Here is a 22,414-nt window from a genome sequence, read left to right as displayed (position 1 = left end):
CTTCTTCCAGCTTCTAATGTGGTCCTGGCATTGTGCTCTCAGCTCTTCTTCACTGCTCTATCAGCTCTGCACATCCTTTCCAGCTTCCTCCTCCCTGACCCCACGCCACTGCACATGGGCTGGGTTTTCCTTAGCAGTTGTTCACTGTGAGACCCTCGTTTTGATGACAGTTATATATGGAAGCCATCTGCTTTTCTGGTGCTTTGATAAAGTAGCCTGACCAAAAAAGCAACTTAAGGAAGACAGGGTTTACTTTAGCTGACATTTTTGGGGTCCAGCTCATCATGGCAAGCATGTCAAAGCAGCATGAGCGGGAAGCAGCTGGTCACATGATGTCCACAGTCAGAAGGAAGAGCAGCAAATGCACGCTGCTGCTCAGTTTCTCTTCTCCATCTGTGTGATCTAGGTTCTCAGCCAGGGAATGGTGCCACCCAGAGTGGGCACATTCCTTCACCTCAGTTAGTACCATCAAGACAGTCCCCACAGGCACCCCCAGAGGCCCATCTTCCAGGTGATTCTGTCAAGTTGACAATGTAACATTAACCATCCTACTAACATGTCAAGCTAATTCCAAACCTAACACAGCCAGTATTTTTTATTTCTTATGCTTCTGTGAGTTGAATGGACGATTCTGCTCTCTAAGATGTTAGCCAGGACCTGCTGATCCATCTGGGTTGTGTGGGTCACTGAGCTTTCCTAGAAGGAAAGCTTCTCTCACCTGCTGAGGGTCTTGGCTCTGACCCTTGGCTGGAGAACTTGGCTCTCCTTGTCACCTTAGCTTCTCCATGTGGTCTCTCTTTCCAGGAGGGGATCCTGCCCTTCCTTATAGTTGCCAGCTGGGCTCCAAGAAAGCAAACCGAAAATGGCAAGGAAGAATATCATGGCTGTTTTAACTGTATTGGTCAAAGCAAGTCCCAGGGCCAGTGCTGGCTCAGGAGGGAAAACGGAGTAAGTAGAGAGAGGTGCAGAGATGGTTCAGTGGTTAAGATCATTTCTTGGGCCGGGCAGTGGTGGCGCACGCCTTTAATCCTAGCACTCGGGAGGCAGAGCCAGGAGGATCTCTGTGAGTTCGAGGCCAGCCTGGTCTCCAAAGTGAGTTCCAGGAAAGGCGCAAAGCTACACAGAGAAACCCTGTCTCGAAAAAAAAAGATCATTTCTTGTCCTTACAGAAGACCACCGTTTGGATTCCTGCTGTGGGATGTTCTGTATGGCAAATGTGTTGCTAATTAGTCAATAAATAAAACACTGATTGGCCATTGGCTAGGCAGGAAGTGTAGGCGGGACAAGGAGGAGAATAAAGCTGGGAAGTGGAAGGCTGAGTCAGAGAGACACTGCCAGCCGCCACGATGACAAACACCATGTGAAGATGCTGGTAAGCCATGAGCCATGTGGCAAGGTATAGATTAATGGAAATGGATTAATTTAAGCTGTAAGAACAGTTAGCAAGAAGCCTACCACAGCCATACAGTTTGTAACCAATATAAGTCTCTGTGTTTACTTGGTTGGGTCTGAGGGGCTGTGGGACTGGCAGGTGATAGAGATTTGTCCTGACTGTGGGCCAGGCAGGAAAATGCTATCTACAGATTCCCGCACCCAGAGAGTAAGTAGTTCACAAGCATCCCTACACTCCAGTTCCAGGGTATCTAACATCCTGTTCTAACCTCTGCAAGCACACATGTGCTGCACATACATACACAGATAAAACACTCACATATATAAAATAAAATTAGTTCATTTAAAACAGACTCCATTATACATGATGGAAGAAGTGTACCAGGGCAGGAGAAACTATCACGTGTCACATTTATGGACAAAATACCCTGCTAGGTCCAGGTCCCTATCTTTCCTCATCCTCTTCCCAACCTGATCCTTGCAGAGTCTACATTCTGAACTTGGAGCATCATAAGCCCAGGATTCAGAAACACACCTGAGTCTCTCTCAGTGTGTCTTCAGCTTTACCTTTGACCCCTGTTCTGTGTTTGTGGGTTTCCACATTGTTCATGGGACCTAAACTTGACCTCTTGTCCCTGTTGAAGTAAAGAGACTATTATCATAACGAGTACTTGGTAAACTCATTCTCCATATCATAGAAATCTTGGGAGCTCTGTAATATTTCTATTTTGCAACCAGAGTAGCTGAGATCCAGATGTGCCAGGGGGGGGCAAGGGAAGCAGTCAGTGGCAGCTCTGGGCCCTGAGCTGATTGTCTGTGCTAAAGCTGTCTGTGTAGCTCAGCTCTGCTCTCCAGAGCGACTTCGTTCTTCCTGGCTGTGGGACTGTGTAACTCTCATTGTTCGCCTTTGCCTGAGGCTACTTCTCATGCCTGGGCCTTCTGCCTGGCATCTGGGCCTTGCTACATACCGACTGCTGCCTAAGGCCGGTTCTGTCTTTTCTCTTTAAATAATTTTTTAAAAAGTACTCTATTAGCCAGACGGTGGTGGCGCACGCCTTTAATCCCAGCACTTGGGAGGCAGAGGCAGGCGAATCTCTGTGAGTTCAAGGCCAGCCTGGTCTACAAAGTGAGTTCCAGGAAAGGCGCAATACTACACAGAGAAACCCTGTCTCGAAAAACCAAAAAAAAAAAAAAGTACTCTATTAGTATATACCTTGTATATTGAAAAGTAGAATGTACAGCTTGAAGTTTTTTTTTTTTAACAATGTGAACACATTTTATCACCCACATCCAGAAAGAGACCATCACAGGAGCCCAGAAAACCCTCACCCTGCCCATTAACTTCCTATCCCTGCTGCACAGGTTAGTTCTTTAAGAGGCACTAGCAGTCATTGACTTTCTCATATGTGTACAATTGTGTCATGTGCATCCTTCCATATCTGATGCCTGTTGCTCACCAGGATGCTTGTGAAAGTCTAATTACAGCGCAGAGCAATGGAGTGTTGGTTCATTGCTGAGCAGGATTCCCACGTGTGGCATTCCAAGCACATGTGTCCATTCTTCTGCTGGATGTCTGGCTTGGCCCTGGGTCAAGATGTTACAAATGATACTGTTGTGGGTCTTCTTAGGCATGTCTTCTGGTCATATACATCCATATTTCTGCTCTGAACAGCACACCTAAGAGTTTAATTAATTGTGAAATAATAATTTAACAAAGTATCTGTACCAATTTGCATTTGTACCAGCAGTATATTAGGTTTTTTTTTTTTTTTTTTTTTTTTTTTTTGAGACAGGGCCTCACTATGTAAGTCCTGGCTAACCTGGAACCATCTGTAGACCAGACTGGCCTGAGACTCACAGAGATCTGCCTGCCTCTACCTCCTGGGTGCTGTGATTAAAGGTGTGCGCCACCACGCCCAGCTCCTATATGCTAGTCTATCTGTCTCTCCCTTTCTCCTTCCTCTCTCTATCTCTCTCTTCTTTTTCCCTCTCTCCTCTCTTCTTTCTTTTTCCCCCATGGGGATGAAACCTGGGGCTTCATGCATGCTGGACAAGTACAGAGTTTCACCCCCAGACCCTGACAATCTCTCTTGTATCAGCCATGCTCGTCATGTGAAGTGAAACCCTACTGTGGCTTTGATTGATGGGCTACACCTAATGTGGAGAACGTCATTGTTGTTTTATTGACTGACTGTTCAGGTATCTTGCTCATTTTCCTACTCTCTCTCTCTCTCTCTCTCTCTCTCTCTCTCTGTGTGTGTGTGTGTGTGTGTGTGTGTGTGTGTGTGTGTGTGTGTGTGTGTTTGGATAGGTCTGGGGAGATGCATGTATCTAGAAATGTGCTCAAGATGGACTATAGAAGGACTTTTTGTGGTTAAAGAAAAGCCAGAGTCTCTCAGGAACTTGTTTTCTGTCCGACAAAAGGAGTTATTTCCCTCGAAGAAGAAACATATGGATCATATACCTGTGGTACGTATCAGCATATCAAAGTCCATGCTGGCCTCCAGGCTCCTGCAGTCTCTAGTCACAAGTATGTATTACACATTTCTAATCCATGCTAGCATGCTGGCATCTCTCACTCACCCCCACTTATACCATAAACCCCCAGGCCTGCTCCAGCTCACAAGCTTCCCTCCCCCTAGCTACTCATCCCTGCATGATTTTTCCACTTTCCTAGCCCTGGCCACATCCGGTCTGTTTTTTTATTCTCTCTGCTCTGGCTATTTTCTCTCTCTTACCCACAATAAAAACCTTCTCCCCTAATAATGGAGTGGCCATTTCAGTAATTTCTTTACTGCATCCCCTTGCACACATACATACATACACAAACATGCACATATGAATATATGTATATAATTTGGAATAATTTCTTAAATATTCTCACTATGAGCCATTTGTTAGGTATATGAATTACAATGATTTTCCATATCCTGTAGTTTACCCTCATATACTTTTGTTCTTGCTGTTTTGTTGTTGTTGTTTGTTTGTTTGTTTTTTGTTTTTGAGACAGGGTCTCATGTATCACAAGCAGCTGGCCTTAAGCTCACTATGTAGCCAAAAAGATGTTCTTGAACTTCGGATCCTCCTGCCTTTACCTCCCAAGTGTTGGATTTGGGGCATGCACTATCATGCTGGTTTATGCAGAGATGAGGATTGAACCTAGAGTCTCATGCATGATGGGCAAGCCCTCCTCCACCCACTGAGCTCATCCTCGGCACCCCCTCTGTATATCTTCTCTTGGTGGTTTTGACAAGCTTATCTTCTAAGTATCATCACTCTTAGATTGTGAGTTGTTGATGTCTCCTTCCCAACAGAGTTGTCATTTCCTCTGGGCCCTCTATAATGCTCCCTGATGCCCCTGTCTTCAGGACAACATCTCTTCAAATGCACCAAATGCCCTTGGCATTCAATGTACCTGTTCCTGTCCTTCCAGGGCCAGCCTTTCCCAGAGGGCAGATCTGGTTTCCAGTTCTGGCACCTTTCAATCTTCTCAGGCTTCTCTGGAGTTGTCCCTTTGTGCCCATGGTGTTCTGAAAGTGAGTTTAGGAGGTCCAATCAACTGACTTCCAAGTGAACTTTTGGAATCTTTGACTAGGCATCGGATCCCCTGTGTGTTCTAGCTCTTTCTGTCTCACTCATCTAGCATCAAGAACTTCTAGCCAAAAAGGGCTGAAACATTAAAGCAGAATTGTGAGTCACCCCTGCAATTTAGTATCATCTTGTCAATCTGAGCAGGGCATGGGGGATTGTACTATGGAAAAATGAAACGCTTTTGTCAAATTGGTAAGAAATTCAAAGAATAATTATTGAGTACCTGATCTGTGTCAGTCAGTGTTCCAGATATCGATCTCTGCATGCAGAGCACTTCCAGTTCAGACTGAGAGGCAGGAGGTAAACAAGCCTGATAGATACATGTGGCACGCTGAGCAGTATGTGCTAAAGAAAGGAGAAGAGGCGCCATGCCAGTGATGATGGCCTGGAGCTTCTTGTGCAGTCTTCAGGCAAGGACTCACCCAAAACAGGTTGGGGTACTCAAACAGCGACCTACAGAGAGGCCGCCCTACTTTCCCTTCTGTGGCTGTGCTAAAAGAATCTGACCAAAAGCAACTTAGGGTTGATTTGGTTTACACTTCCAGGTCACAGTCCATTACTGAGGTATATATATATCAAGGAGTGAATTCAAGGTAGGAACCTGAAGGCAAGCCTGTTTGGTGGTGCACACAGCATTATATCCAACCAAGGAACTCTCCTCATAGCTGAAGGAGTACAGCAGGGACTAGAGAGAATTCTGCTTTCTGGCTAGCAAGCAGACTCAACTAACTTACTTATACAGTTGAGGACCACTTGTCTAGGGAATGATGCCATCCATAGTGGGCTGGGCCCTCCTTTATCAATCAGCAATCAAGAGAATCCCCCGAGAAACATGCCCACAGGCAGTTTTCTACTGAGGTTCCCTTCCCAGATAATTCTAGGTTATGTCAAGTTGACAGTTGAGGCTAACCAGGACAGGGACAATACCTAAGAGAAGGGACAATAACTGCAAAGGTCTTCAAGTGGAAGTATATCTTGTGTTTAGAATGGCGCACGTTATGGGAGAGAGGCAGGAGAAATGCGAAAGAGGTCAGAGATGCACCAAGGGTCATTGACCTACATACAGTGTGATGTAAGGCTACACTAATTCACTAGTGATACCCAGAGGCCAAGTTCACCATATGTATACATGAAGAGAATGGATATAACTTAGGAGCTGTTAAGAAGAGCATACTGTAGCCGGGCGGTGGTGGCGCACGCCTTTAATCCCAGCACTCGGGAGGCAGAGGCAGGCGGATCTCTGTGAGTTCGAGGCCAGCCTGTTCTAGCGAGATCCAGGAAAGGCGCAAAGCTACACAGAGAAACCCTGTCTCGAAAAACCAAAAAAAAAAAAACAAAACAAAAAACAAAACAAAGAAGAGCATACTGCAAAATATCAATCTGGATTTTTTTTGTCACAATTTTATACGTAAATGATGTCCTAATAAAGGCTTACTTTTGGTGGTAGTGATGGTACATGCCTGTAATCCTAGCACTTGGGTGGCTGAGATAGGAGGATTATGAGTTCAAGGATAGCCTAGGCTTACATGGTGAGTTTCAGGCTAGCCTAGGATACATAAGAAGACACTGTCACTAAACAGCAACAAGAAGTAAAACCATCATTAAGGACAGGACACCACAGCTGAGAGAACAGCCCAGCACAGCCATCGGAGGAGTGGGCTGCAGTCACACTCCTAGGCCAAGGGTGTGGCTGTGACGCAAGAGCTCTGAGACACTGGGTCCGTAGACAAAAGAAGATTCAAGGAAAGGGGCCAGGATACTGGAAGAGTTCAACTAAAAATAAACAAATGCCCAGACCTGTGCTTGTGGTACCAATACTTAGGAGGTAGAGCAAGGAAGGCCAAGAGTTCAAGGCCAGGGTCAGTGCACAGTGAGTTCAAGGCCAGCCTGGAAAATGAAGCTCTGTCTCAAAAAAAAAGAATAAGAAGAAAAGAAAAAAGAAATTGTGTTTGGAGAGATGTGTCAGTCGTTAAAAATGTGAGCTCCTCTATCATGAGGACCAAGGTTCAGATCCCAGCACACACAGAGATGATGACGACGACGATGACGACGTTTTGTTAGAATTCTCTAAGAAGCCATAGAACCAATATTTACTTCCTTTTCTGATTTACTTTTTTTTTTTTTTTGAGACAGAGTCTCATTATATACCCTAGGCTGGCTTGAATTCACAGAGATCTGTCTGCCTCTGCCTCTGCCTCCTGTGTGCTGGGATTAAAGCCACGTACCACCTCATCCAGCTTAAGTGGCAATTTACAAAAAAAAGGTTATTTGAGGACTGGAGAGATAGCTCGGAGGTCATGAGTAAGCATTGCTCTTGCAGAGGATTAACTCCCAGCACAACATGGAGCAGCTTGCAATTGCTAGAACCCCAGCTCCCTGAGTGTAGGGTCTGCTGTCCCTGACCTTGGGCACCAGCACTCACATGCATGTAACATGTACCATGTGCATGCACATAATTAAAAATAGTGAGGGCTAGAAAGATGGCTAGCAGTTAAGAGTACTGGTTGTTCTTCCAAGAGGACCCAGGTTCAATTCTCAGTACCTACAAGGTAGCTCACAACTCTAACTCCAAACTAGGGTATCTGATGCCTTCCTCTGGCCTCTGAGGACACCAGATACTTTACATGATATACAAATATACATACAGGGAAAACACCTATACATACAAAATAAATAAACAAAAACAAGTTTGAAAGTTTTGCCTGTACAATACTGTTGTTTTTTTTTTCCAGAAAGCTCCTCTGAGATACTGAATTCAAAATTTCCCAATGTTTAACACACACACACACACACACACCCCTAAACCCGTAGCTTTGCACATGCTAGGCAGGCGCTCTGCTACTGTGCTTTTCCCAGCCCCCAGTGTCTTTAACAGGACTGCATCCACTCCCTAGCTCCTTTTCTCTAGAAAACTGACCCCAGCACTAAAAGCCTTCTTTAGAGGGTACAATTATTTTCCATCTAAGGAATGCCATTAAAATAGTGTGACCCAAAATATGCCCTATTGAAGTCCTGGTATATTGTCTCCACTAAGTTATTTACATGAAGTTATTTATAGGAAAAAATCATGCATATTAAACTTTAAAACCTTAGAGGTTGATTTAAGACAAAAATATGACACTATACAAAAAGTTATTGATATGCATGGATAAACTAGAAAAATACCTTTGGTTGCTTTTGTTTAAAGTTATCAAACTATAGTTTTTGAAGACTATATTTAAATATTTATATTTATGGTGGGTGTGGTAGCACACACCTTTAATCTCAGCACTGGGGGAGGCAGAGTCAGGTAGGTCTCTGTGAGTTCAAGGCCAGCCTGGTCTACATAGTGAGTTCCAGGATAATCAGGACTACATAGTGAGACTCAGTCTCAAAAAGAAAGAGAAGATTATGTATTTCTATTAACTATATTTATATTTAATGATATACAACTTATATTTTTAATTTTTAATTTTATTTTACGTGTATGAGCATCTTGCCTAAATATATGTTCACTTGTATGCCTGGTGCCCCAAAAGAACAGAAGAGAGTGTCGGATGCCCTGGAACTGGAGTTACAGAAGGTTGTGAGCTGCCATGTGGATGCTGGAAAAGAAACCCTGGTTCTGTGACAAGGCAACCAGTGCTCTTAACCACTGAGCCCTCTCTTTAGTCCCTATAATTGAAAAAATCTGACATCCCACACAATAGGATGATAATGGTCTGTTCCTGGCTCCGGAATGTTGGCTTGTTAAAGACTTCCAGAAATAGAATTAGTGCATTAATTGGAATGCACATATGTCGAGTTCCAGACACATGTTTCCAAATTGCTTCCTAAAGAGTGGTAATTCCTTACCATATTACTGGTAATGTGTTAAAATATGTCTTTGTCAGGAACAAGTAATATCACTTTGAATAATGTTATTAAATATTAAATGATAATAAATTAATAAATATTACTCTATATATTTTATTACTTCAACTTTTTCTACTTTTCTTTTTTTCTTCTGTTTTTTCAAGACAGGGTTTCTCTGTGTATGCTTAGCTATCCCGGAACTCACTCTGTAGACCAGGCTGGCTTCCAGCTCAGAGATCTGCCTGCTTCTGCCTCCCAAGTTCTGGGATTAAAGGTGTGTGCCACAACTGCCCAGCTACTTAAACATTTACTAGTTTAGTATACATGTACATAAGATGCATATCTTTCACACTTGTTAGTGTGTATGTGTATGGGGGGGGCACAGAGGAGGATGTCAGGTGTCCTGTTCTGTCACTCTGCCTTTTTCCCTTGAGACAGGTTCCCCCATTGAATCTAGACTAGGCTGGCAGCCAGCAAGCCCCAGCAATCCTCCTGTCTCCACTGACTCTGTCCTGTGGTTACAAGCATACCCAGCTTTTGTTTTGTTTTGGTTTGGTTTGGTTTTTTGTTTTTTTCTTCACAAAGGTTCTGGGAATTTAGACTCAGGTCCTCGTGCATACAAAGCAAGTGCTCTTAACCCACCAAGTCATCCCCTTGGCCCCTGTATTTAACTTTTTGTGTTTGTTTGTCTGTTTTTCGAGACAGGGTTTCTCTGTGTAGCCCTGTTTGTCCAGCAACTCACACTAAAGACCAGGCTGGCCTCAAACTCAGAGATTCGTCTGCCTCTGCCTCTTAAGTGCTGAGATTAAAGGCATGGGCCACCACCATCTGGCCTATATTTAACTTTTTAAAGATGTAGAACATAAATATAATAAACCATTTATTATCATTAGTTGGCATTTCTAAAATCTATGTCAGTTCTGGTCTTTTTCAATTAATCAATAATCAATATTTGTGGTGACAAGTAGTTAGCAAAAGTTAGCATAGTATGAGGCAGAGAGAAGGAAAGGAAGGGACTAGGGCTTTACACACCTATAATTTAATGGGTTTATTAAGCAGATGACTGAATGGTTCTCACTAGCTGAGAACAGCTAAACATTTTTAAGATCTGTAGCTCCCTAAGTGACATTTAAGCATTGTTTTACTGAATTTTACAACATGTGCAAGGTTAATGAATCAATATTTAGACAACAGTATATACATTTCTAATTTGAAAGAGGCTGCTTTCAATAAGGCAGCTGGGAAGTCTACTGACCACCGGAAGGTCCATGAAAGGGGCTTTAGTGCCACCTGCTGGTCTCCAGAGGTATAACCGGCACTTCTAGCTAATGTGTATTTCCAAATCTTTTTCTTCAAAAAAAAAAAAAAAAAAACCAAAACACACACACACACACACACACACACACACACACACACACACACACACCCCAAACTCAAACTCAAAACTTAAAATATTTATTTTAAAAGTAAAATACTATGTGGGTGTTGTGAAAAATGCTTTTCATCTTCGAGCTTGGGAAGGGGAGGCAAGATCAGGAATTCAAAGCCTGGGTTACATAAATCTCAGAGGGTTTTGTTTGTTTGATTTATTTATTTTGTTTTAAGTAAAATATTCCGAAAGCTGGGAAAGAATTTTCTTTGGCTTTTCCATTTTTTTTTTTAACATGAAGTTGTTTAATTAGGTTGTTAGCAATTTAGAAAACCAGTTTGTGAGGATACATCCCGTTCGTCAGAGAGAACAGAGATCGCATGTAGCTCTGGAGCTGAGGAACAGCTTTGATCTTTGGCAAAATCTGCGAGTCCACAGCTTTCTGATCAGCCTTTCGCTGCTCTATAATCTCGTATTTCTCCTTCTCAGTGTGGAAGATCTCCCCCTCCTGGTGTCTGGGCTTGCGCAGTTGCTTCTTCTTGAAGTAAGCGTCAGTCGGGTGTTTGGGGATTTTAACTTTGCTGATGTCAACTTTTGTGAATGTGGCGATGACAAATTTCTGGTGTGTTCTTCGCAGAGGAACTCTGTTGAGGGCAAGAGGTCCAGTCACAAGTAGCAAGCCGCTGGCCAGCTGCTTCAGGAAAACCACTCTCTTGCCCCTGTGGCGCCCGCCCGGTGAGGATGATCAGGACGGTCCCAGGAGTGATGCTGGCCCGAAGCCTTCTCACGTGCTGACCGAAGGGCTTTTTGCCATGGCTCAGCAGCTTCCGAGGCACATCTTCCGTAGGATAATACCTGGGCATTTTTCGAAGCTTCACCACCCGGGGAACCGCCGTTCTTGTCACCACCAACCGGTTTTGTGACAGTAGCAAGGACCTTCTCCTTTTTCTTCTTCTTTTCAACCTTGGTTTTGGCAGCTGAGTACTTCCTTTTGTACAAGGCCTTTCTGGAATACATAGCAGATCGGGAGTACCTGCCGATTCCTCTAACCAGGACAGGGTTCTGGCTGCAGTGGGGCTTCCCCTGCTTGGTCTTTTTAACCTTAGGGTCACCCTTTTTGGCGGCACCGGCACCAGCGGCAGGAGCATCACCGCCAGCCTTCTTGGCCGCAGGTTTCTTCTCTTTTGTGTCAGGCTTTTCGCCCTTTTCACCCGCCATCTTGCAAGATGGGCGGCTTTTCCATTTTTAATTCATTTTATTGATATTAGGAAAGTCCCACAATAATAAGTGATCAGAACTATTAAAACTGATACTGCTGGGTTTTATTGTTAAGATCTTGTTTTATCTATTGCTTCTGATACTATTATTTATTTCGAAATATGAACTATTATATTATTTTTACCATTTTAAAATACTTTTTTTCAACTTCTATCTCCCTCTCAGCTAGTTTCAAAACAGTCTAAAAGATAATTTTTAGTGATACCCAAATTCATAGTAACATGAATAACTCCTCAATCTTTTAGTTACACATGTTTAGCACTTGGACAAAGCATAAACTTTACACTTTGGGTTTACTTTGCTAATGATAGTCCTCCCTTCTCTCCCCCTCCCCCCTTCCCCTTCCTTCTCCTCTTTTCCTCTTCTCCCCTCTCCCCCTTCCCCTTCCTTCTTCTCTTTTCCTCCTCTCCCCTCTCTTCCCTTCTCTTTCCCTCTTCCTTCCCTTTCTATTTCTTTTCCTTTCCTTTCTTTTTAAAAAACAATCCCATGTAGCCCAGGCTGGCCTTAAACCTGCTGTGTAGCTGAAGATGACCTTGAACTCCTGATCCCTCGGCCTCCACGACTGCGATCACTGGCATGTGTCGCTGTGCCCAGCTAATCTCATTTCTTTTTGTCAACAACAGATAAACTTGGGTGTCTGAGGCCAAGCCTGGCAGGCTGCATTCTGTCTCCTCAGCACCTGCAAACACTGGCGAGTGCAAAAATGTGCGCGTGTGCACACGCATACATACACACACTCACACACACACAGACACACACACACACATATACTCACACAGACACAAACACACACACACTCACACACCCACCCATACATGTAACAGGCCCCCAGATCTTAGCCCAGTTGATGGAAGTACCATTCAGATTGTAAAGCTCAGCAGGTAGACAGCATCACCTGCCAAAACTAAAACAAAGACCTGATCCATCCAAGTCCATCATTCTGGGAAAGTCTCTAAATGTACTAACCTTACTTTTTGGCTTCTAGTTCCACTCCTGGCTAACTGTTCTTGTCAACTGAAGTGTGTCAATCCAGAACATGGTTTTTGTGCTTAAAAGCTCATCCTGAGAAAGGCTTGGGTCTACACTGGGATCCGGAACGTCTAGCATAGTCGCCAGCCAGCTAATAAAGATTTTCTATTGGCATAAGCCTATATCCGAGCAGTCTTCTCTGGTGACTATCCCACAACAATACACTTACACAAATACACACACATATGCATGTACTCACACACATATACTCTTACACATATGTGCACTCACCCACACATATACATAAATAAAAATTTAAAAATAAATATGCATGTGTTGGAGTTTTTGGAACCAGCTCTTTCCCGTGTCCTCACAACAGACAGCAGGCGGGATGCTCCTAGGCTTGTGCTTTTCTGGACACGGGTTCAGGCTACATGGAGGGGGGTCTCAATAAGTAGCTCTTAGTGAGAAGAAGGGACTGGGGAACTAGTCACCCTTCCTCTCATAACATAACATATTCTAGAATAGTGGAAATGATTTCTAAGAAGTCACAAAGATCCAGTTTCTAGTCTCCCTATGTATTTCCAGCTTATGGTTGTGGGTGTACTCAGACATTAGAGTAGCATTCCCAACAATGGAATGCAGAAGCTAAAGAATAGTTAGCAATATTAAACAGCTTATATGACTCAATACTAAATAATAAAATTATAATTATCAATTGTGATATATTTCCTAAGATATTATTTATCAAGGACTAAAACTTCAGGTTTACTTAAATAATTTTATTTAAAATGTTGTCCTTATCATCTGCATTTGACTTCTTAGGAGAAAGAGAACTTTTTTTATTTCAATTATATGACTATGTGTGTTTGTGTACATGAGTGCAGGTGCCTTGGAGGCCAGAGGAGGGTGCTGGATGCCCTGGAGCTGGTGGGTAGAATCCCTGCAAGGTGGGTGCTGGTTACTGAACTCAAGTCCTCTGTAAAAGCAGTACATGCTCTGAATCTCTGAGCCATCTGTCCAGTAGGAAGATTTATTTTATAAACAAGTGAAAAATAGCTTTAATTTTATATAAGCATTCAAATTTAGATACTTTGAATATAAATAATCCTTTGATATGAAGATTATTTGGTGGGTGCTGGTGCTGGGGGATCAAACCTGGAGCCTCTTCTAGTGTAGTGGCACATGCCTTTAAGTCCATCATTTAGAGAGTAGAAGCTCGCAGATCTCTGTGAGTCCAAGGTCAGCCTGGTCTATACAGTGAGTTCCAGGCTAGCCAAGGCTGCATAGTGAGATCCTTTAAAATATATATAAAATGTAATCTATATAATATGTATATAATGTATATATAATATGTATATATGTATATGATCTGAATTAATGTTCTTCTTGCTAGTACTAGCTTACTTACAAGTAAAAGTGGCACTATACTATATACCCCTGAAGCTGCAGAAACAGACTGAACCAAATGTCAGTATCACATTGTAAACTTCCATTTTGATAATGCTTTTAAAAGCATGCAGAGGAGTCCAGAATCATGGCATACACACCTGTAATTATAGCACTTGGGGGTAAGTCAAGAGTCCCAAGAGTTCCGGTCCAGCCTGGGCTACACAGACTCTACTTCTTAAAAAAAGCATATGTACATATGGCTTATGCAAAAATATGACTATTTATATGTAAGAGAAGATCATTTTTTCCACAAAATATTCAAAGCAAAAATATCTTATGGATTAAAATAAGACTGAATTTATTCTTTACTAAATATTCAAAGCTAATTGCTTTTAGAAAGGTCAGTTTTCTGGGATAGTCAGGAAAGAAAAATAATTTTTGAAGGATTTTATAAGGAAGGAACAGGCCCTGCCAGCACTTTCTTGTTGTTCTCTGCAAGGCAATGAATACCTCACATAGATGCAGATTATTAAATGTCTGCAGAAATACATGAGACGTTTTTTATTTTTTATTTTTTGCTTTAAACAGCATTAAAACAACAGTGAAAATTATGTTAATCAAAAGAAGAGAAACGCAGGAATTTTGCCAAGCATTCCTTCCAAAGGACAGGTGGGTTGCCCTCATTTCCAGTCAAAGAGGGGTGCAGAAAACCTGACACTGTTGTATCTGTGAGCCCCATCTCTGGAGAGAAATGGATGCCTCCAGAAAAGACAGGCAGAGCATCCAGCCTCACCCATCTAGTCCACACTGTTCAACATATGCAGCTTTGCTGTATGGTGACCTGGTACCTGGGGCTAGGATATGTTGACATCATCGCAGAGGCTGCAGGGAAATATTTTAGGGTTGCTGACATTCTGTTTGGACTTGGGACAGAGTCATACCTGCATGTCCATTTGTTAAAGTTGCCAAACAGTTTCATTGAAATGGGTGCATTTTTGTTTGTAAATTGTGCCTCAACTAGGCTTTATTTTTTAGAAATTTAGTATTTATGTGTGTGTGCGTGGGCATACGGAGGTCAGAGAACTTGTGTGAATTGGTTCTCTCCTTCCACCACGTGGATCCCAGGGATTGAACTAAAGTCGTCAGGCTTAGCAGGAAGTGCTTTTACCCACTGAACCAATTCTCTGACCCAGGTATGGTTTAAAAGAAAAATATGATTCTCAGTGTACTGTGTACTTCTTCTGCAGCCTTCTTTACCCCCCCCCCCCCACCATCCCTTTGTCTGACCCAAGACACCATCTCCCTGGAAACTAGTTGGCCACGCCAGGGAATCAAGTAGGCAAATTAATGTAAGAACACCATGATCAAGCAGGCTTCCTCCAAAAGATTCAGGGATGCTTCAACACATATAAATCAACAAATGTAATCCAACATAATAAAAGCAGTTTACACCAAGCCCACAGTCAATATCAACTTAAATGGAGAGAAACTCAAAGCAATTCCACTAAAATTAGGAACAATTCAAGGTTGTCCACTCTCTCTGTACCTATTCAATACAGTACTTGAAGTCTTAGCTACAGCAATAAGACAACTGAAGAAGAACAAGAGCACACAAATAGGAAGGGAAGAAGTCAAAGTATCTTTATTTGCAGATGCTACGATAGTATACGTAAGAGACCTTAAAAATCTTACCAGGAAACTCGTACAGCTAATAAATACCTTCAGCAAAGTAGCAGGATACAAAATTAATATACAAAAATCAATAGCTTTCCTATATACAAATGCCAAATGAACTGAGAAAGGAATCAGGTAAACAATACTTTTCACAATAGCCTCAAAAACATATAATATCTCAGAGTAACTCTAACCAATTAAGTGAAAGACTTGTATAATAAAAACTTTAAGGCACTGAAGAAAGAAATTGAAGAAGATATCAGAAGATGGAAAGATCTCCCATCCTCATGGATCGGTAGGATTAACATAGTAAAAAGGGCCATCCTATCAAAAGTAATCTACAGATTCAATGCAATCTCCATCAAAATTCCAACACAATTCTTCCCAGAACTTGAAAGGGCTATTTTCAGCTTCATGTGGAAACACCAAAACCCCATGATAGCTAAAATACTCCTGAATAAAAAAAGAACTGCTGGAGGTCTCACCATCCCTAACCTCAAATTGTACTACAGAGCCATAGTAATAAAAACAGCATGGTATTGGCACACAAAACAGACGCGTTGATCAATGGAATTGAACTGATGACTCAGATATATATCCACACACCTCTGGACACCTGGGTTTTGGTAAAGAAGCCAGAAATACACACTGGAAATAAAGAGCATCTTCAACAAATGGTGCTGGTCAAACTGGATGACTGAATGTAGAAGAATGCAAATAGATCCATATTTATCACCTGGTACAAAACTCAACTCGAAAGGATCATAGACCTCAATATGAAGCCAGATATACTGAATCTGATAGAAGAGATGGTAGGGAGTAGTCTTGAACTCATTGACACAGGAAAAGACTTTCTGAACAGAACACTGATAGCTCAGGCACTAAGAAAAACAATGAGACCTCATGAAACTCAAAAGCTTCTGTATGTCAAAGGATACCATCAATCGGACAAAGTGGGAGGCTATAGAATGGGAAAAGATTTTTACCAACTACACATCTGATAGAGCACTAATATCTAAAATATATAAAGAACTAAAAACTCTGGACATCAAGAAAACAACCCAATTAAAAAAATGGAGTATAGATACAAAGAGAGAATTCTCAAAAGTGGAAACATAAATGGCCGAGAAGCACTTAAAGAGATGTTCAACATCCTTAGCCATCAGGGAAATGAAAATCAAAACTACTTTGAGATTTTATCTTACATCCCTCAGAATGACCTAGGGCAATAAAGCAAATGGCAGCTCAGGCTGATAAGGGTGTGGAGCGAAGGGGACATTCATCCATTGCTGGTGGGCGTGCAAACTTGTACAGTCACTATGAAATCAGTGTGACAAGTTCTCCAGGAAGCTGGGAATAGATCTATCTCAAGATCCAGCTGCACCACTTGTGATGGTTTGAAAAAATATGGTCCCTACAGGCTCATAGGAGTGGCACTATTAGAAAGTGTGGCCTCGTTGGAGTAGGTGTGGCCTTGGTGGAGAAAGTGCTCACTGGGGGTAGGCTTTGGGGTCTCAGATGCTCAAGCTACACCCAGCGTGTCACTGACATTTTCTGCTCCCTGTGGATCCAGATGTGGAACACTCAGCTACCTCTCCAGCACCATGTCTATCTGCATGCTGCCATGCTTCCTGCTATGACGATAATGGATTAAACCTCTGAGCTGTAAGCCATCCCCAGTTCAATGTTTCCTTTATAAAAGTTGCCGTGGTCATGGTGTCACTTCACAGCAATAGAAATCCTAAGTAAGTACCACTTTTGGACATATACACAAAGGAGTCTACATCCTACTACAGAGACACTTGCTCATTCATATTCATTGCTGCTCTATTCATAAGAATCAGAAATTGAAAATAGACTAGATGTCTGCTAATGGACAAATGAAATAAAAAAATGAGATGGATCCCATGGCTGACACTGCTCAGGTGGCCAAGAACCTGAGACTAGATAGGCCAGGGAACTAGGAGAAAACCAACTACTATTGTTCATATATATGCTATTGTTCCTATAGTATATGTATACTATTGTTCATATGTATAATATAATATATAGACTTCTATGTTATATTCATATTACATCTTAATATATAATATGTATTATACATATACACATAAATACATAGATATAGCTAGATCAATAAAATGACTCCTAAAGGCATTCTGCTATATTCATAGGTCAGTGTTCTTGCTCGGCCATCATCAGAGAAACTGCCTCCTGAAGAAGAGAACAAATACAGAGACCCATAGCTGGACAATGTGTAGAGAGTGAGAGATCTCAAGGACTCAGTACTAAATGGGATGTCTCTATCTAATCCCTCCCTCAGGGAACCCTGAGAAAAGGAGGTCAAAAGATACTAAGAGCCAGAGGGAATGGAGGCACAGGTCTGGGCCAGATGGCTCCCAGCATTGAGAAAGGAAGGACACCCCCCCCCATACACACACAACCCAGAAGCTATTCCCCCATTGAACTCTCCCTTCACATTGCCCGATGACATTTTACTTTTTTAACTGAAAATAGTTTTTTTTCAAGCTGGGCGATAGCAGCGCATGCCTTTAATCCCAGCACTCAGGAGGCAGAGGCAGGCGGATCTCTGAGTTCGAGACCAGCCTGTTCTACAGAGCGAGTTCCAGGACAGTCAGGGCTACACAGAAAGACCCTGTCTCGAACACACCCCCTCCCCCCAAAAAGTCATATTTTAAATAGTAAAAAGGAATAAGAAAAAAAATACCACCCCCTAGGAATGCAGACAAAGCAAAAGTGATAAAGTTGTCACTAGCTGAGTGCGGCGAGTGTTCAGTACTTACAAATCAACCAGATTGCATTGGGGTCAGCCGTTCATCCCAGGTTTGTCCCTGTCTTGCATAGCGTGTGACAAACTCAGTTAGATGAAGAATTAGAGGAGGTTCCTACAGAGGAGGAGGAGGCGTGGTGCAGACATCTGCACTCCTCAACGCGGCTTTCAGCCTCAGCTCCTAGCTGGCTGGTTAAGTATCTCGTGAAAGGCCCATCCCTGCTACCTACAGGTAAAAGTTCCAAAAGGTGGAGCAGAGACTGAATCCCAGACCTTAGCCGAAGGGCACACAACACTTGGAGAGACAGCAGGAACCCAGAGCAGCAAACTATAGTTTGCGGGGGGGGGGGGGGGGGGGGGGGGGGGGGGGGGCTCCGAAAGGGGCGGGCCTTATAGGCGTGGTTTTCGGGAAAGAAAGGCCTTGAAAGGTAGGGTTTGTGGGCGTGGCTTAGTAAAAGACAGCGAGTAGCGTGGATAGAGGTGGGGTCTTGGAAAGAGGTGCGGAGGCCGAGGGAGGGGCTTCGAGGATCAGGCTTTTGGAGGGGGAAGTAGGTGGGGAATTTAATGATCCGCACGAGGCTGGCTTAGTGTCGGGGAGGCGGGGCTACCGTATCGCATTTCCTACAAACATGTCCTTCTTCTCTTGCCGTAGGGCGAAACCGGAAGTTCCTAGGAAGAGTGCTTTAAAGTTCCGGAATAGAGCCGGCACCATGTGGGAGCTGTTCTGAAGAGTGTTGGTTGTCGAATCCTGCTGTTATTCCGAGTTCAGGGTGAGGAGGAGCACGGTGCGGCCATGAGCAGCCGCGGCTTGGGACGGGTTGCCAGGGTGGGCCTTGCAGCCGTGGTCCCCGGGTTGGGGAAAGCATGTGTTGCCGAGGTATAGTTAATGCTGTTACCGTGGTGATTGAGTTTCGCGGGTTCTGGAGTGCCTGGGCGGCGGGTTTCTGTGTCCTCGAGCGTACTGAGCGCGGTGTTGCCGGTACATGAGGCCTGTGCTGCTAAGTTAAGCCGCTTGAAGTTTCGAAAAAAACTTTCCACGATGTTTGTTCTTAGCCTGTGTTTTGAGACATCCGCTCCCTTGCAAGATGACGTCCTTAGCCCAGCAACTCCAGCGACTCGCCCTCCCTCAAACTGATCCCAGCCTCCTATCTAGACATGAAGTTGCCTCTCTGTTGTTTGACCCCAAGGAAGCGGCCACCATCGACAGGGACACCGCCTTTGCCATCGGTGAGCCCCCTTTCATTTAACAAAGCTCCTGGAGCAATGGTATCGGGGGCTTTATCTGTGTTTTCTTGTCTTCTACGCTGTTCGCTTCCCGAGCAGTTTCTAACTTTGTCTTGTTAAGGGGGAAAAAAGCAATCTTGCTAGATGCTTGAATGTATTTATAAATAGTGGTATCTTAAATTTCACAAAGCAACTAATATGTAAAAAGGAAGAAAAGTAAGGAGACTGAGACAATGACAGGTGTGGGAGGAGTTCCAGAACTGAGTGTAGTTATACTAAGGATTGAAAAGAGGGGTTGGGATGTAGTTCTTGGCATGAAGTACTTTCTCTTCTAGTGAGTGAGATCAGTTTATCCTGTACATAAAACCTAAAAGCAACGTTTGTGAGTGCATTACACATTCTAGCAGAGTTCTTGGACTTAGGGGTAAGGAAAACTGTAGAAGAATATCTGTTGAGTTTGCTTACAAAGAAGTTACAGGTGACTCTTCTTCTAGGATGCACTGGCCTGGAGGAACTTCTTGGAATTGACCCTGCCTTTGAACAGTTTGAAGCACCATTGTTCAGCCAGCTAGCAAAAACCTTGGAGCGCAGCGTTCAGACCAAAGCAGTGAACAAACAGCTGGATGAAAACATTTCGTTGTTTCTCATTCACCTGTCTCCTTATTTCCTGCTTAAGCCAGCCCAGAAGTGTCTGGAATGGTTGATTCACAGGTAGCTAACCATGTTAATCCTTTACAGACTTAAATAGTTGCGAACACTTGCTAAAGCTGTGTTGTTAGCTGTAGCTGACTTAGAAGATTAATATATGATGTCTAGAATGTGAAGTGAGCATACTCTTATGTTAAACATGCAGGTCTTGAGTCAAATGGCCTATTTAGCATGTTTAGTTTTTTTGGGTTTTGTGGTGTTTGTTTGTTTTTTGAGACAGGGTCTCACTGTGTATCTCTGGTTGACATTAAACTCACAGACATCTGCCCTTTCCTCCCCAATGCTGGGATTAAAGGCATATGTCGTCACTCTTATCTAGTTTTGTTTTGGGTAGGGTCTCATTATACAGCTTGAGCTGCTTTTTAACTAAATTACTTCCTTACTTCTTTCTTTTTTCAGAATGTGTTTTTCTATGTGGTCCTGTCTGGCTTGGAACTCACTATGTAAATCAGGTTGACTTCAAACCCATGAATCTGCCTGCTTTTGCCTCCCAAGTCCTGAGATTAAGGCTTTGAACTAACACTCTCTCTCTCTCTCTCTCTCTCTCTCTCTCTCTCTCTCTCTCTCTCTCTCTCTCTCCAGGGTTTCTCTGTGTAGTTTTGTGCCTGTCCTGGATCTCGCTCTGTAGACCAGGCTGGCCTCAAACTCACAGAGATCCCTGGGATTAAAGGCATGCACCACCACTGCCTGGCAAGACTTTGAACTCTTGCTCCTACCTCAGTACTGTGGTTATAGGCGTGTGCTATCAGACCAGACTTAACTTCATTAGTTCTAAGGAGCAATGTACTTTACCATTGCAGATTCATTCACAAGGACAAAACTATTAAATTCTTTCTTACCACACTAGAGGTTAAGACTATCCTTTAAAATATCAATCCAAATCAAGTAGTATTAGTGATGTGTGGTAAGCATGTACATAACCAGATCCTGTACTGTACTGTGTGGATGCTAGGAACCAAACTTTTGACGTCTGCAAGAGCAGCAAGTCCTCTAAATGGCTGAGCCTTCGCTCCAGCCTCTTTTCACGTAACTTTTATTCAGCAAATGTTAAGTGTGATAAAAATACCTGTAAGTTGTCCTTGGTGACTGTCTTTAAATAAATACCTTAATAAAAGTTTACACAAGATTTAGAGAGTTAGCTATGCCAGGATTTGTTGAGAAAGTTTCATGCAAGTAGTGTCTTGGTTAATATTAAATAAAGCCTGTATAAGATTAATAGGAAGCAAGGTCTATTAAGAGTACTTGTAGGAGCTAAGGAAAGGGCTCAGTGGTGAAGAGTGTTCACTGTTATCAAAGAGGGCTTAGATTGGATTCTCAGCACTCATATCGGGGGATATTCGATCACACCATGAATCCCGAGTTTGCATTGCATTAATTAAATAAAATTAACTTTGGGTCAGAAGTCTGCATAAGCAACTAGTTGACAGAAAGCAATCATAGAACCTCAGAAGGCATCCAGGAGAGAGACACAGGAAATAGTAGGGTGGGGTTTGGAGTGGCACAGCTTTTCTGGTTTGGTGAAGTGGAAGCACGGCTCTTTCCACTCCACTCTTTTCACTCCAGCAAGGAAGGAAGGCTAGCTAATTGTAACCCAGCCTCTCTGAGCTAGCAGGTTTTCACCCCAGCCTCCGAATTCTGAGTCTTATTTGTAAATAGAATGATAGAGATTTAGTTAAAGCTGCCTTTAGCAACAGCGACAGAGCCAGTGCCTTCAGGAACAGGATTCCCACCAGGCTGCTGCCTGAGTGGCCAGGCCGCTGCTAGAGAAGCAGGCCGGTAACTTCGGAGCTGCAATTGCTGAAATAGTAGATTAAGGTGCAGCCACTGTGCCAGAGGTAAAACAACAACTTACAGCTACCTATAACTCCAGTTCCAGGGGATCCAGTGCCCTCTGACCTTTGTGGGCAAGTGTATGCATGTGGTGCACAGGCTCATGTGGGCACTACATATAATCTTTTTTTTTAAGTACATGTGAAAGAACAGAACAGCTTAGATATGAGCAGTCTCACTTGGAGAGAATCAGGCAAAGCACTAGAGGAGAGCTGGATTATATGGTTTGGGAAGGGTTCAATGAACCTGACAGAAAAAAATGAATGCTTCTTAACATTCTTAGCATACAAGGACTGACAAACAGCTTTTTCAAATTATGTGTGGTTGTCATTTTTTTTCTATCTGAAGAAATTAATGTGATT

The 22,414-nt window shown here is 43.0% G+C and overlaps 1 protein-coding gene, 1 long non-coding RNA gene and 1 pseudogene across 2 annotated transcripts in view; 1 reads left to right on the top strand and 2 right to left on the bottom strand.

Moving 5' to 3' along the window:
* Positions 1-2,589: 2,589 nt before the first annotated feature.
* Positions 2,590-18,627, bottom strand: LOC128104355 (uncharacterized). Its single transcript, XR_008215971.1, has 3 exons — positions 18,304-18,627; positions 4,808-4,922; positions 2,590-3,069 (listed from the first exon to the last, which is right to left on the bottom strand). It is a non-coding gene; the product is annotated as an uncharacterized LOC128104355 (long non-coding RNA).
* Positions 10,468-11,433, bottom strand: LOC128104354 (60S ribosomal protein L6-like; annotated as a pseudogene).
* Positions 18,628-18,928: 301 nt separating the features above from the next.
* Heatr1 (HEAT repeat containing 1) overlaps positions 18,929-22,414 on the top strand; it is a 48,949-nt gene continuing 45,463 nt past the window's right edge. Inside the window, exons 1-3 of the mRNA XM_052727208.1 lie at positions 18,929-19,060; positions 19,344-19,517; positions 20,009-20,225. Of these exons, the coding sequence (XP_052583168.1) occupies positions 19,376-19,517; positions 20,009-20,225 (359 nt within the window). The 5' untranslated portion in view covers positions 18,929-19,060; positions 19,344-19,375. The remainder of the gene's footprint in view (positions 19,061-19,343; positions 19,518-20,008; positions 20,226-22,414) is intronic.

The sequence above is a fragment of the Peromyscus californicus genome, unplaced genomic scaffold (assembly GCF_007827085.1).
Source record: "Peromyscus californicus insignis strain IS unplaced genomic scaffold, ASM782708v3 Scaffold_8__1_contigs__length_139910024, whole genome shotgun sequence".
Classification (NCBI taxonomy): Eukaryota; Metazoa; Chordata; class Mammalia; order Rodentia; family Cricetidae; genus Peromyscus; species Peromyscus californicus.
Note: the sequence above shows the minus strand (reverse complement) of the source record. Positions and strands in the feature narration are given on the sequence as shown.